This window comes from Eptatretus burgeri, chromosome 12, assembly GCF_056783735.1.
Source record: "Eptatretus burgeri isolate ZD-2024b chromosome 12, Ebu_testis_v1, whole genome shotgun sequence".
NCBI lineage: Eukaryota > Metazoa > Chordata > Myxini > Myxiniformes > Myxinidae > Eptatretus > Eptatretus burgeri.
Window position 1 is genome coordinate 67,666,457 of NC_140972.1, and position 14,890 is coordinate 67,681,346.

Below are 14,890 nucleotides of genomic sequence, written 5' to 3' on the forward strand. Positions count from 1 at the left end.
GTCACGCTGCCTTTCTTTCCCCTTTTGCTGCCTTCCCTTCCCATCATGCTGTCTACCCTCCCCTCCCCTCACACTTACCTCCTCCCAAAGTCCACCCCTCTCCACCCCATGTACGTTTCTGGGTGGTGTACACGTGCTGTTGTAATGTGCTGTTTTAACATACCCCATTTTGTTCAATCCCATACTATCCCCCCCCCCACAATTCACCATAAGTCCCCCTTCCAAACGCAAGTCCATAACCCCCTTCTCTCATGGCATCATCATGAGGTAATGATGAAACAAACCTAGTGTGGTCTTTCAGGACCCGAGACAGAATTTGCTTGTATTTCTGTGCAGAGAACATGGAATCTTAATAAAATCATACATATTTATTACTGGCACACATAGGAAGACAAACTTATCTGCTTAATACATTGTGCATTGTTATTGCTATATCGGGCCCAATATAGCAATAACACGTCAAAATTGAGGCATGGGGTCCAAAAAGACTGGAAGGATGAGGGTTAACCTTACACCGTCGCTTGTTGTTTTTTAGGCTGCCATTTTGTTTTTGAGTTTTTAATTTGAAAGACTTAAAATAGAGCTTGGTATCTTCATTCTTGTATTCAACAGCCCCAAATTAGGCTAGAAACTTATGTTGCCAACTTCTATTAAAGCAAGCTCCAATGAGCTAAGATCCTCGTCCTCTTAACGATGACGTCATAAAAACGAATATGACGTCATTGTGATGTATCAGGTTTGTGATAAATTATCTGTGCTAATGCCCGGCTTGATTCCCTCAAACAAAATTCAAACAGCTTGCCAAGTTTCGGAGATAATGGTATAGGCGATTTCCATTAGCAGCGATATTATGACGTCAACTTTTTTTCTCAGAAGAATTTCCAAAATCGGAGATGGTTACTGCCTGCGCGTGGGCTTTCTGCATGCATGTAGCAAGTTTCATGAAGATCCGATGCAAACTCTGGGTTGTGAAACAAAAAATGTCAAAAAATAGGAATGACGTCATTAACATTGATATGACGTCATGGTGATGTATCATATGTACGGTAATTCATCTATGCTGATGCCGTGTTCGATTCGCGTAAACAGAATTCAAAAAGCTTGCCTAGTTTCAGAGATAATTTTTTAGGCGATTGCCATTAGGGGAGATATTTTGACGTCATAACTTTTTTTATAGGAGGAATTTTCAAAATCGGGGATGGTTAATGTCTGTGCAGGGTATTTTTACACATATATGCCAAGTTTCAGGAAGTTTCGATGAAAACTGTAGGCTGTGAAACAAATGAAACAAAAAACAAATAAACCAATATCACCCGCAGGGTGACCCGTATCTTGCCAAAAGGTGACCATGTGTGACTTCTTTAAGGTCACACTGAGGTGAACAGAGCTGCTATCCACCAGGAGCGGCTCCTTGAGGAATATCTGCCTACGAGAGATTCCGATGAGAATCGTTCTAGAGTAACCATGAAAAATATGCTTTTGCCTCATAACGTCACCAAATGACGTCATAATGTCTCAAGCTTGACATATCTAGAAAGCACTCATCGAGGTGTTCAATTTGAGGTACTACACGATATGGTTCCTAAAACTTGAAAATTTGACCTTGGGTTCAAATATGTTTGACGTCAGGCACTAACCATGAAGGTCAAGGCCAATCACCACCAAAAATTAATCAGCTGAGCGCCAGACCATGAACTATATTCCCATGAAGTTTGAAGACGATCCGATCAAAATTACTCAAAAAATAAGGGTTTCATCGACTCCCCTGATTTGCAACAAAGTGACCTTGACCTTTGACCTTGACCTTCAAAATTTTATGCACGGAAAGGGACCTCTATAGGCCTCTGATATGCGAAGTTACAAAAATTTTCAATGACAACTGTGCTCTGCAGAGTGATTTATACGTGATTACAGACCAAAAAAAAAAACAACAACAAAAAAAAAACATATGAAGGTCAAGGCCAATCGCCACCAAAAATTAATCAGCTGAGCGCCAGACCATGAACTATATTCCCATGAAGTTTGAAGACGATCCGATCAAAATTACTCAAAAAATAAGGGTTTCGTCGACTCCCCTGATTTGCGACAAAGTGACCTTGACCTTTGACCTTGACCTTCAAAATTTTATGCGCTGAAAGGGACCTCTATAAACCTCTGATATGCGAAGTTACAAAAATTTCCGATGATAACTGCGCTCTGCAGAAATTTTTATACGTGATTATAGACAAAAAAACAAACAAAAAAAAACATACAAGCTGACTAACATATCTTGCAAAAACTTCGTTTTGGCAAGATAAAAATGTCAAAAAAATAGGAATGACGTCATAAAAATTGATATGACGTCATAGTGATGTATCATATGTGTGGTAATTCATCTCTACTAATGCCCTGTTCGATTCCCGCAAACATAATTCAAAAAGCTTGCCTAGTTTCGGAGATAATGTTTTAGGCGATTTCCATTCGCGGAGATATTTTGACGTCATAACTTTTTTCTAGGAGGAATTTTCAAAATCGGAGATGGTTACTGTCTGCGCAGGGTATTTTTATATATATATACGCCAAGTTTCAGGAAGTTTCGATGAAAACTGTAGGCTGTGAAACAAAAAAGTTCACATGAACAACAACGTGAGTAAGACTTAGAGATCCTCCACGAGGATCTAAAAATTCCCCTTCACCATCTCTTTTTTGACATCTTGTCTTGTCTATAACATTCCAAACAAGAAGAGTACTCAGTGGAGCGCATACCTCCGCCACATAATGCCTGATCCAGTTGAACATATCGGGCCCAATAATTTTGGGAAATATCATGCTACATATCGTTTGTAGCCCCATCTCTCAATGGTGAAGAATCACTTTAAAGATTAAAAAATTCTCGTATCCAGATCTGGATTCGGATCTTTACCAAAATCCAATCATGCAGTTTGTCCTTGTCACACACCCAACATGTCCACCAAGTTTCATCCGAATCCATCCACAACTTTTTGATATCCTGCACACAAACAAACAAATGAAATTGCTCGTTGAGCAAGGAATTGCCGGAATAACTTTGTCATATCTCCATGATCTCTGAAAAAACAAAAACCTGGAAATCAATTTGGTTCTTATAAGTCGATAGTGCTACTGTTTAATGAGTTATAGCACTTGGCTTGGTCATGATCATAACTTGGAAGTCAATCGGACTTGAAATGGCGTTTTTATCGCAATTTGAAAGTTTTGACCCGACCCCCCCGACATTCGACCCACGACCGCTAAGAAGGGTGTTGGTGTGACACCCCAATGAGACATTTGGTTGGATGCAGTATTGGAAGATGCACATTTTGGATTTGGTTTGAAGTCGATACGGCCATTTTTGCGGACGTTGTTGCGAAAATAAGAATATTGTTTTTCCGGTGACCTTGACCTTGACCTTTGACCTAGATTCACCAAAAGCGACAAGTGTCTAAGTTGGACCATGGCCGACGTCTTTACCCAGTTTGTTCATGATCGCTGAAATTGTGCGGCTGCTACAGGGTAAACAAACACACAAACAGACAGACAGACAGACAGACACACAAAATGACACACACTTCCAACCAACATAATTGCCGAAATCCGAAGGATTCCAGCAATTAACAAACAGACAAACAGACAGGGGTGAAACCATAACCTCCTTCCACCTTCAGTGACCAAAGTAACAAGGTGGGAAGAGCCTGGTTTTAATAAAAATTTGCTTATGTTTGCATCTTCTATCTGGAAAAGTCTCAAATGATGTTTTCACCTGAGGATTCATCTTAATTATTTGTTTTTCAGAAAGAAAAGATTATTTGGACTGATGAAAGTTCCTGGGACTTTGATAGTTTTTCTCAAGGTGAACCAAACCATCTGAACACAACTGAGAGTTGCATTGAAGATGATCGACGTGAGTGTAAGCTATTTTAATTTGTTGCATGATGTTGCTTTGGTGGAAACAATTTTGGTTTTGTTAAATTGACTTAACTACAGACAGTTTCGTTTGTTGTTTTGTCATGCACTAGTGTTGCGTGTTGACCTTGGGGCACTGCAGTGAGTGCACCGATAACCCAGAGGGCATAATGGCAGAAAATATATAAAGACACTGGTGTGCCCTTATTGTTGTTTTAAGGGTGAAACCAACATACAACAGGAAACAGAAGGGTAACTTTACAAGGAATCCCGACTGTCTTACTTAAGAAAAATAATCTATACGAATAAATGTGTGTGTGTGTGTGTGTGTGTGTGTGTGTGTGTGTGTGTGTGTGTGTGTGTGTGTGTGTGTGTGTGTGTGTGTCCTCCATAACTCCAAAACTATAAAACTAAGCAGCCTGAAACTTTGCACGCATACTAAGAAAACTCCAAGGAAGTGCAAAAGTGCAGAAGTGAAAATTGAGTGTTTGCGTTAATTAAATTATATTTTAATTTAATTATATCCTTTATCAGGCACATCCTCGGTCACCACTTTCTTTGGGGCCTTAAGGCGTATCCTAGGTAACCTCACTGGGGTCTGAAAGCTGCCATGTTTTTTGGCCTGCCCAACCTTGCCTGCTTTTTTGGCCTGCCTTGGCACGGAACAGGCTGAAACGATTTCTTCACGTTTTTTCACTTACCTCACTCGTAGTCACAAATTCCTGTTCATCATAGCTACAAATCGCTGGGTATTTTGCAATGCTTATAAACGCCTGGAGACGCCAGTGTTTGTGGCTTTATTTCATTTCCGCACTGCGATAAAGTCAAGAATCTCTTAAACTCGGAAGAATTACAAAAGTTGAGCTCCAGATTTGAGCTTGGCTGCAGTTCCGACGCAAGACAAGTGTTCATTTGTCCAACTTGGTCATTGCTTGGGCGTTTCCAGGTGCATAGTTTTATCGACGGCAATTGGTAATCACTTGCCAAGCCAGTCATTCTGTTGGAGTGCTTGCTTGAGTGTTTAAGCCACTGAACGAGTGCCCTACAGTCAATAGCGATACAGTTTGTGTCCCGATCGGGATATACAGTCGACATTGACTACAAGGTAGAGGTACGTATACAGCACGCATGGATGTGGTACATATGGATAGATTCGGATCTGTAAGGACTCTCCGCAGGTGTAAGGATGTGCCATACCTGTTACTGGTGTCAAAGTTTCATCCAGTATTTTGTGGAGGTTTTAATCAGGTTTTCCTTTGTCCTCACGACTATTTCTAAAGCATTTGGTTATCGTGTGTGCTTTACAAAGGCTATAAATGGTTTCTCTTTGTGAGTTTCAAAGCAAAATTTATTGGATGACACCCAATTTCCAAGCCGTTTGCCATCTTAATGTGTTTTCTAAATTACCAAGGGGAATTTTTTCCACCTGTCACACGCAGCTGCTTATAAGGATTAATGTTTGTGAAAAATCTCCCTGAAACGTCTATATAAATGCAACGTTGTTTTTCAGTGAAAGCTACTCAAGGTTTTTGGGTTGTATACAGTACGTACTGTAGTCGGTAATCACACCATTTCCAGCCTGCCGATTCCAAAAAATTATCGATATCGGCCAAGAGTGTGTGTGTGTGTGTGTGTGTGTGTGTGTGTGTGTGTGTGTGTGTGTGTGTGTGTGTGTGTGTGTGTGTGTGTGTGTGTGTGTGTGTGTGTGTGTGTGTGTGTGTGTGTGTGTGTGTGTGTGTTGTTTGTGTTGTTTGTAAAGCATAACATATTCTCTCTGATAACCCCCCGACCCCCAACCCTCTCTCTCTTTGTCCCATCCTTGCTCTGCCTCTGCCTAATACAGAGCAGCACCCTCCCACATAATTTTCTGGGTGGTGTTTGTTTCCAGACATGTCCGGATGATATTTATCGCTGTACATGTCCAGATGGGAGTTTTCTTTCATACGTTTCTGGGCAGTGTTTATGTCCAGACAGCTTGGCACCGGATGCGTCCGGGTGGTGTTTGTCTCTGAATATGTCTGGGTGGTGTTTCTGCCTGGATGGGAGTTTGTCTCCGGATGTGTTTGGGTGTTGTTTGTCTCCAGACGTGTCTGTGTGGTGTTTATCTCTGGATGAGTCCGGGCGGTGTTTGTCTCCGGACGCGTCCAGGTGCTGTTTGTGTCCGGACGCGTCCGGGCGGTATTTGTCACTGGACGCGTCTGGGCGGTGTTTTTCTCTCGACGCGTGCGGGCAGTATTTGTCTCTGTCTGCTGCTCTTCCTTCGCTCCAATCGGTTCTTCTGACCACGTCCTTGTCCAAGTGGACATCTCTCTGGTTGTTATCAGAGAACCACCTCACCGCCGTCGAGTCTGGCATTTCACTCAAGCCGACTGGCAGGGTCTCCGAGCAGCCATCAAACTTACAGACTGGTCTCCTATCACTACTTTCTCAAACATCAACTCATCCTGGGAATTCTTTCAAAGAAACTTGCTCTCCCTCATGCACAGATTTATCCCTTCTCGTGTTCAGTTGTCCTACCCTTCCTCCCGCCCTTGGTTTACTTGAGCTTGTGGCGAGGCAGTTGGCCTGAAACAACTTGCCTTTGCCTCATGGAAAGCAAACCCAACTGAGGGCAATCTCAGTTCCTTCCACAAAGCTCGGAACAAGTGTGTATCTACCCTCAGGAGAGCCAGAAAACAACATCTTTCTCATCTCAAGTCTGAACTCTCAAACCTCTCTCCCTCCTCAAAATCCTGGTGGCGTTTAATCAAATCTGTTTCTGGTGTATGCTCCCCATCCATCCCCTCCCTTACCTCAAATGGCCGCACTGCTGATTCCACACATGATAAGGCTGAATGTCTAAACTCGGTGTTTGCAGCTAAATCTTGTGTCCGAAACCCATCCCTATCTCTACCCACTTTACCCAGTCGCACCCAACTGTCCCTGGACTCTGTATCCTTTTCTCCTGACAAGTTGGAGAGCTTGCTTTCAAACCTCGAGTCAGATTCTGCAACCGGTCCAGACGGCATCAGCCCATGTGTCCTCAAAGCCTGCTCTTCTGCTCTTGCTCACCCTCTCTCTGTTCTATTCACCCTCTCATTTGCCCAAGGTCATCTGCCATCTGCTTGGAAATCAGCAAACATCACTGCCCTGCATAAAAAAGGTGCAAAAACAGATCCCTGTAACTACAGACCAATCAGCCTGCTCCCAATCATCAGCAAGGTTATGGAATCCATCATCGCTTCAGACATGAAATCTTTCCTCTTCTCCAATGGCTTGATTTCCAATCATCAATTTGGTTTCAGACAAGGTCACTCTACCCTGGATATGCTGCTTCTGCTCTCCCATCAATGGATGGAGGTCCTCAATGCCAGACAGGAAATCCGAGCCATATCCCTGGACATATCACATGCTTTTGACACAGTCTGGCACCCTGCACTACTCATCAAACTCTCTTCCCATGGTATTCAAGGCCATCTCCACTCATGGCTCGCAGACTTCCTCTCCTGTCGCAGACAACGTGTGGCCCTAAATGGAGTTCTTTCATCCCCTCTTCCTGTGCAGGCTGGAGTTCCTCAAGGTAGCGTTCTGGGCCCTGTTCTTTTTCTGGTTTTCATCAATGATCTCTCCGACTCTCTGGAAAATCCTCTATTTCTCTTTGCCGATGACTCCACCCTCTGCCGTACCATCTGTCATCCCTCAGACCGGCAAGCAGCAGCTTCTTCGCTCACTGCAGATCTGGATAAAATCACAAACTGGTCCAACACGTGGAACATGTCTTTCAATCCAGACAAATCTCACACTCTCACTATGTCTCTTCGAAAGGACCGTTTTGAAACCCCCCCATCCACTTTCTCAACAATCCTCTGGAAGAAGTCTTTTCTTTCAAGCTTCTGGGTATCACTATCTGCCATGACCTTTCCTGGGAAAGTCACATTTCCAACCTCGCCTCAAAAGCCAGTCGCCGACCGGGAATCCTCCATTGTGCAAAGTCCTTCCTCGGCCCTCTTGAGCTCCTGACCACTTACAAAGCTTTTGTCCGTAGCCTGATGGAGTACTGCTCTCCCCTCTAGGCTGGTGCTCCTGCCTCCCACCTTTCTCGGCTTCACGCTGTCGAAACCAAGGCATTTAAGATCATCGGCATCTCCCGCAATGAAGCTGAGTCTTTGGGCCTCTCACTCAATCACCGCAGATTGGTCGGTGGTCTTTCTGTCTTCTACCGACTCCTCTCCAGCCTTGCCCCCCCTGCTCTCTCTCTCTGCGATTTGTCCCCACCACATTTCCACAGGGCGCTCAAGGTCTGCCAACAACCCCCTTCTGGTAAAACTACCAAAATCACGAATCACTGCTCATCTTCACTCTTTCATTCCTCTTTTTTCCCGCCTTTGGAATAAACTTCCTCACTCTATTCTTTCCCATTCTTCCCTCCAGGCTTTCAATACAGCTGTTCACCACCACCTCTTATCTTCCCCCATCCAAATCCTCGATCTTTTCTACCCCCGATAATCCACCCAAGCCCACTTCCTTCAATTCCCCTGCTTTCCTTCCTGAAAGTGCCTGTAATGTTCATCTTCTCTTCGCCATGTTCCCCGTCCCATCCCCATCCCTCTCCCTTCCACAGTTCACCTAATGTGTCTGTTCCCCACTGTTTTGTCCCTTCCACTCCCGCCCCTTTTGTCTCATGCCCCCTTTCTGTGAGTTGTGTGTTAGCTCTCATACGAGCCTCGACCAAGGTATACAAAAAAAAAAAAAAAAAAAAAAAAAAGCGTCTCGACATGTTTGGGCGGTATTTATATCCAGAAGGGAATTTGTATCCTGACATCTCTGGGCAGTGTTTGTCTCTGGACTCTGTTTATCTCTTGATATGTCCAGGTGGTGTTTGTCTCTGTGCGATAATTATAGTAAGACTGGTAGAAAATGGATTTCACACATTATTTTGTTTTCATTTTCACTGTTATTCAATGCAGAATCGTTTTGATGAAACAGTATGAATCATAGTCAACGCTACACCACACGTCTGCCTTTCCTTCCTCTCACCTCAAGCTGCCTTCCCTTTCCCCACCCCTTCTCACTCCCTCACCTCTCCTCACTCTCCCTCCCTCCTCACTCTCCCACTCTCCTCTCTCTTTTCCCCTCCATCTCCTCACCCTCTTCTCCCCCCTCTTTTTGTCCCTCCTCTCAGTATTCCCATCAGCAAAGTGACTGGTGGTATTTACAAGGACTTAATAAATGTAACAGTTGATGATTTTCCTAAGAATCCCCAAATTAAATAAGTAGAAGTGTCACAGACAACAATGCAGCGATAAATTAACTCACATCTCTCAGTGTGGAAACTTATCTCAACCAAGCAGTTTGTACAGTAAACCCAAGCGGGTTATAAATGGGTGAAAAGTCTGCAGTGAGCACATTTTTGAAAGGATCTAGTCTGGAGGGTGCACCCAAGATGAACCTGACTGGACAGTCACATTTTAAATATCCTCAGTTCAGAAGTTGAAGTTCTTGTATCACCAAAGTATGGAGAAGAATCCAATTCCACAGGTAAAGCTGTATCACAGATGATGAAGATTGGAACTCCAAGCTGTTCAGCATGATATGTTACTTGTACAAGAAGAAAGTTGGAGGGACAAATAAGCTCCGAGGGCATGCACCAGTCAACCAGCCGAGTGCCTTCTCAAAAATGGCACGTAAATCACCCAAAGTTTCGCCAACCAGGGTATACAAGGAGCAGTTTGAAATCGTCACTCAGATAACGGCAGTGTATTTTCCGACAAATAAGCTCCATGAGTAAAGGGAGTTCAGCGAAGAATACCTCCCAGGGTACGATATAAGAAGCAAAGCTGAATGTCCACAGACGAACGCACCGTGATTGAAGTTGTTCTGTCGTGGTCAGGGAAGAGGTGAGTCACTGAACCACCTAGGTTCGCATACAGAAGACCTCCCCGATTCCTCCTTCACTGGGTATGTCAGTTATAATATGATATGCACCTCTTGAAACAGAGTGTGACAGCTTGGGAGAATGTAATCATACCATCGCTCCTCATTTTCTTTAACTCTTCCTGTTCAAAAACTGCAGGTGCCTTTTTATTCCTCATGTTGTTGTTGTTGTTGTTGTTGTTGTTGTTCTTCTTCTTCTTCTTCTTCTTCTTCTTCTTCTTCTTCTTCTTCTTCTTCTTCTTCTTCTTCTTCTTCTTCTTCTTCTTCTTCTTCTTCTTCTTCTTCTTCTTCTTCTTCTTCTTCTTCTTCTTCTTCTTCTTCTTCTTCTTCTTCTTCTTCTTCTTCTTCTTCTTCTTCTTCTTCTTCTTCTTCTTCTTCTTCTTCTTCTTCTTCTTCTTCTTCTTCTTCTTCTTCTTCTTCTTCTTCTTCTTCTTCTTCTTCTTCTTCTTCTTCTTCTTCTTCTTCTTCTTCTTCTTCTTCTTCTTCTTCTTCTTCTTCTTCTTCTTCTTCTTCTTCTTCTTCATCTTCATCTTCATCTTCTTGTTGTTATTGTTGATACTTAACATGAAACGTAACAGCCAATATTAACTTCCACCAAAGCACAATTAAATGTTATACCGGTTCGTAACAACTCGTTTGAGTTGAAAGTAAACCGTCCCTTACTGATGCCTTGCCTCAGGTTTTGCAAGATGAATCCTCGTAGGATTTTAATTTTATTTTCTTTATTATTTTTCCTGTTTCTTTATTCTTTTTTCTTCCAACAAGTACAATTACATACCATTCATTCATTCATTATTTCTGAGCCAATCCTTTTCAAATTTGATGTGGAGACAACTTGGAAAATACCTACAAACTCATTTTTCGCATTTTCGATTTAGGCCCCTATCTGATTTTAATGGGTCAAGAGTGAAACACGTAACAGACATGTTGCTTTGCCATTCCATTTTATTTGAGTCGATAGAGATGAAAGTTGGCAACTGGTATTTTCAAACAGTGTATAGCATGTTTGTATGGGCACACATTCTCCCCAAGCAATGCACATACAGATTTCAGATTCGTCGTTTTTGGGGTTTCACAGGGGTCACAGGTCAAAATGTCACAGAATTAAGATTTATGGCTTGCTATGTCTCTATTTCAGCCATCCATACAACAATTGGCAAATTATATGCAACTACAGACTCTACAGAGGCATGCAGTTGGATATTGGTCTGGCGCCATGTTTCCTGTTTCACAGGGGTCAATGATCAGAAAGGATCTCAAAACTAAGGGGTTACTTTTGCCTGTTAAGCCTTTATAGTTTCACAAAAGTTGGCAAAAAAATACCTTGCCACATCCCCTTAAGACCAAAGCAGGTAAATTTTGGTCTCGAGTCTTCCTTTTGCTTTTACAGGGATCAAAGTAGATTGGGTGGTGGACACATTCCATTTGCTTGTATATGTCTGCAATTTTCGTTCCACTTTGCATTTCCACTGCTGAGACTAAAACTACATTTTGTCTCATGAAAGGAAATTAAAAAAATAACTTGTACATTGTAACTAAAGTAGGCCTATATTAGTGTGTTTATAGTAGAGAATAATTTCTGGTTGAGAACATCTTTGCATCCCACAGTTGTCTTGGGGTCCAGTGTAAAATAAGACCTTTGGAATGATCATTATTTTACAGCAGGGGACTGAGGAACAGGGTCTCTTGATCTTACAGCAGGCAGGTTGGTTGTCTCACAATTTTCTCAACTCACTTTTGGTTTTGCTCTCATATCTGCTCACATTTTCTTGTGGACACTTTCTTTCGATGTTTTATCAACTTTGTTGAAGCTTAGAATGAGGAGTCTTTTTAATTTGAAAATTTTGTGCTGAACACATAGTTAATGTTGCATCACAAAAATTAAGCAGGTTTTATTTTGTTGAACCAATTATAATTCCTTGTTAATTTTGTAACTGAAACCGGATGATTTAAAATTGACATGTGTTTTCACCCTTGTCTCATCTTTCTGTCTGTTAGCAGGAGATCTCAAAAAGTTGTCGACTGATTCAGACGAAACGTGGTGGACAGGTTGGGTGTGTGACAAGGACAAACTGCATGATTGGATTTTGGTGAAGATCCAGATCCAGATCTAGATAAGAGAATTTTTAAAACTGATTTTTCACCATTGATAGAATGGGCCAAAAACGATATATACCACGATACTTCAAATTGTTGTAGACGGATTATGACAGCCTGGTGGATGAGTTGGGTCGGTGACAAGAACAAGCTGATTAGATTTTGGTTCAGATCCGGATGCAGATCTCGCCTACCAGTGGGATACAAACGTAAACTGTTCAGCCTGGCGGAGGTGTGCTCTCCACCGAGAGCCATTCCATTTCATTATGTAACTGAAGCTGCATTGTAGAAAATTGACAAATTCACGCTCCTCTGAAAAGCATGAAAGTTTGAATTAACCTCTCGTTTTCTTGTTATCATTTCAGGTTTCAATGGTTGGAATGATGCTGCATGCGACATAAGAATGAATGTCCTGTGCAAATGCACTTTATGAAGCCAAAATAAATTTCGAAATGAAGCAAATATCAAATTTTTCTCTTTTTCTTACCTTGGACATGTTCAACAGCATTGCATATTATTTTCAAACAGCATCTTTTTACATGTATGTTATTTTCATAATGTCTGTCCAGGACATTTTGCTTATTCAAGAACCAATAATGAAAAATCAGCATTGAACGTTCTGTGTGTAAGAGTTTACGTGTGAGCACATTCTACCCAAACTTTTCCATGATATCTCTCTCAATGTCCATGTCCATGTCCATGTCCATATCCATGTCCATCTCCATGTCCATCTCCATGTCCATGACCATCTCCATGTCCATCTCTCTCTCCATCTCTCTCTCTCTCTCTCTCTCTCTCTCTCTCTCTCTCTCTCTCTCTCTCTTTCTCTCTCTCTCTCTCTCTTTCTCTCTCTCTCTCTCTCTCTCTTCATTTTAAGGTGGATATTCTGTGTGTTTTCATCATTACATGTCACATATACCTCATGTGTCCATCATTATATGATGCTGCAATAATACGAGCATTCTTCAAATTTGACCTTGTATTTTGTTTGGGTGTGCATCTCAACTTGTATAAATTGTTATGAAAATGATGTTCATTTCCTTTTATTCTTCAAAAAACGATACTATTAAGATATGCTACAGGTTTAGACACACACTTGTTCCATAGCAGTAGAAGTCTTAATTTCCCTTACTTGTATAATTCTTTCGGACAAGTAAATGGTTATTGCAGGATGTGATGAAATGCCTCCTTCTTCAAAAGCGTTCTTGTCCCCATGGTTATTTTAAAAATTAATGTCCTTGACAGGCAATCCAAAGCATATATACCAAGCAGATGCAGCCAATTGTATAATTTTGAAAGGTTTGTTTTTGTTTTCAACATATTTGGTAATCAGAAAAGCAGGTGACGCATGATTATAAGTATGAGTTACATATGCTCTTTGACATTCTTCAAAGTACAAGTATTAATCTGCATATATTCTGCCTTTTTATAAATGTATGTTGAGATCAATTTTTAAAAACGCTTGTAATTGACATGCTGTTTGTTCTACTTGGTTGCATGATGTATAAAACAACAAAACAAAACAGACATATTGGTGAAATGTGTTATTTCCTCCTTGATCAATCCACTTTTGCTGTGCAAACAGCCTGTCTTGTGAATGCATCAATTTGACAATATTTTCTATCACAGTCCATTGTAATTTTACTCAAATGCTCACATGAATATGGGGGGACTACAAAATGACAGTCTTGTCCAGCTATCACATTTTATCCATCCAAGAGTTTCCTTCACCTTGTCATATTGGTGTACAGGTTGCTCTCAGCTGTTGATCCAGATGCTCCCACAGGTTTGCCATCGGTTGTTGGTGTGTATTTTGGCAAACCCAGGAAAAATGTTGAATGCTGTTTCCTTCTCCAGACTGTCAACACAAAAAAGGTTGGTATGTAGCAACATCCTCATGAATAATATGGACACAAACCTCCCAGTACAGTAAGTCCTGTTAATACAATCGGAGGAGTCTTCGAAATGTCATTGTACTTGGCAAAATCGAGATGTCCATGAACAAACAACAGGTCTGTCTTTCCCTCCATTCCAAATTACGATAACACTCCAACCTCCATACGTTGCCTGTGATGAAGACTTTGGGATCGGTCGACATTCAATCTTCTCCAAAAGCATATGTAACCTCTGGATGTGAATTACCGAAACCTGAACTCGTTAGAGGAGAGAACACACCTCCAATCTATTCTCATTTTAAAAAATCGTACACCTTCTCATTAACATTTTCATTTATTTATATTTGCATTTCAGATGTTTTCTGATGGTTCTGTGATTTTTTTCCCAGTGTTTCGGCTTCGATGTCCGTCGGCATGCAAAATTTCAGCTTTCTCCGTCACACGGACGTAACTGATTTTTTAATATCAATCCGTGAGTCAATCAGTGGTTAGAAAGAGCTTTATCTATCTAAAATTCCAGCAATCTGTGTGTGTGTGTGTGTGTGTGTGTGTGTGTGTGTGTGTGTGTGTGTGTGTGTGTGTGTGTGTGTGTGTGTGTGTGTGTTTGTGACCGCTGTTTCTCGAAAACCACTGGTCTGATCGAATTGAAACTTGCCAGGTATATTGCTGGGTCCCTGTGGATGTGCCTTTTCAAGGTTTGATATTAATCGGACAAGTGCTTCCCAAGTTATGGCCATTTATTTACCAACCAATGAAAGGACGTGTTGCTGCGTCGGCCGGTGCGCAGCCGGCCGACGATGACGTCATGTGCCGTGCCAGTTTCGATGGGGATCGGTGCCTTAGTTACCGTGGTGAAGGAGTGGCAATGGTCAATGGCAGCGGATGTCATGGCAAGCAAAGACAGGGAGGTAAACTTGATTTTACTTTTAATTAACTCGGTGTGTGTAAGTATCACAGCAGTTGTTACTTCAATGCAAGTAATAATTCGTGGAATGATGTGATCATTCCGCACGGGCACGCACCACTGCCGGATAGTGATGACACTGTATTCTAATAATTTCTCGATTTCTTATGCGCATTTATAG

General features: G+C 41.8%; 1 protein-coding gene across 2 annotated transcripts in view; it reads left to right on the top strand.

Annotated features, from left to right (window-relative positions):
• LOC147015833 (C-type lectin Cal-like) overlaps positions 1 to 13,437 on the top strand; it is a 41,579-nt gene extending 28,142 nt beyond the window's left edge. The window contains exons 6-7 of one of the 2 annotated variants that reach the window (XM_085848400.1): positions 3,790 to 3,904; positions 12,276 to 13,437. In XM_085848400.1, the coding sequence (XP_085704526.1) occupies positions 3,790 to 3,904; positions 12,276 to 12,343 (183 nt within the window). In that variant the 3' untranslated portion in view covers positions 12,344 to 13,437. The remainder of the gene's footprint in view (positions 1 to 3,789; positions 3,905 to 12,275) is intronic. The other variant, XM_085848401.1, reaches the window with a different exon arrangement.
• The last annotated feature ends 1,453 nt before the right edge of the window (positions 13,438 to 14,890 follow it).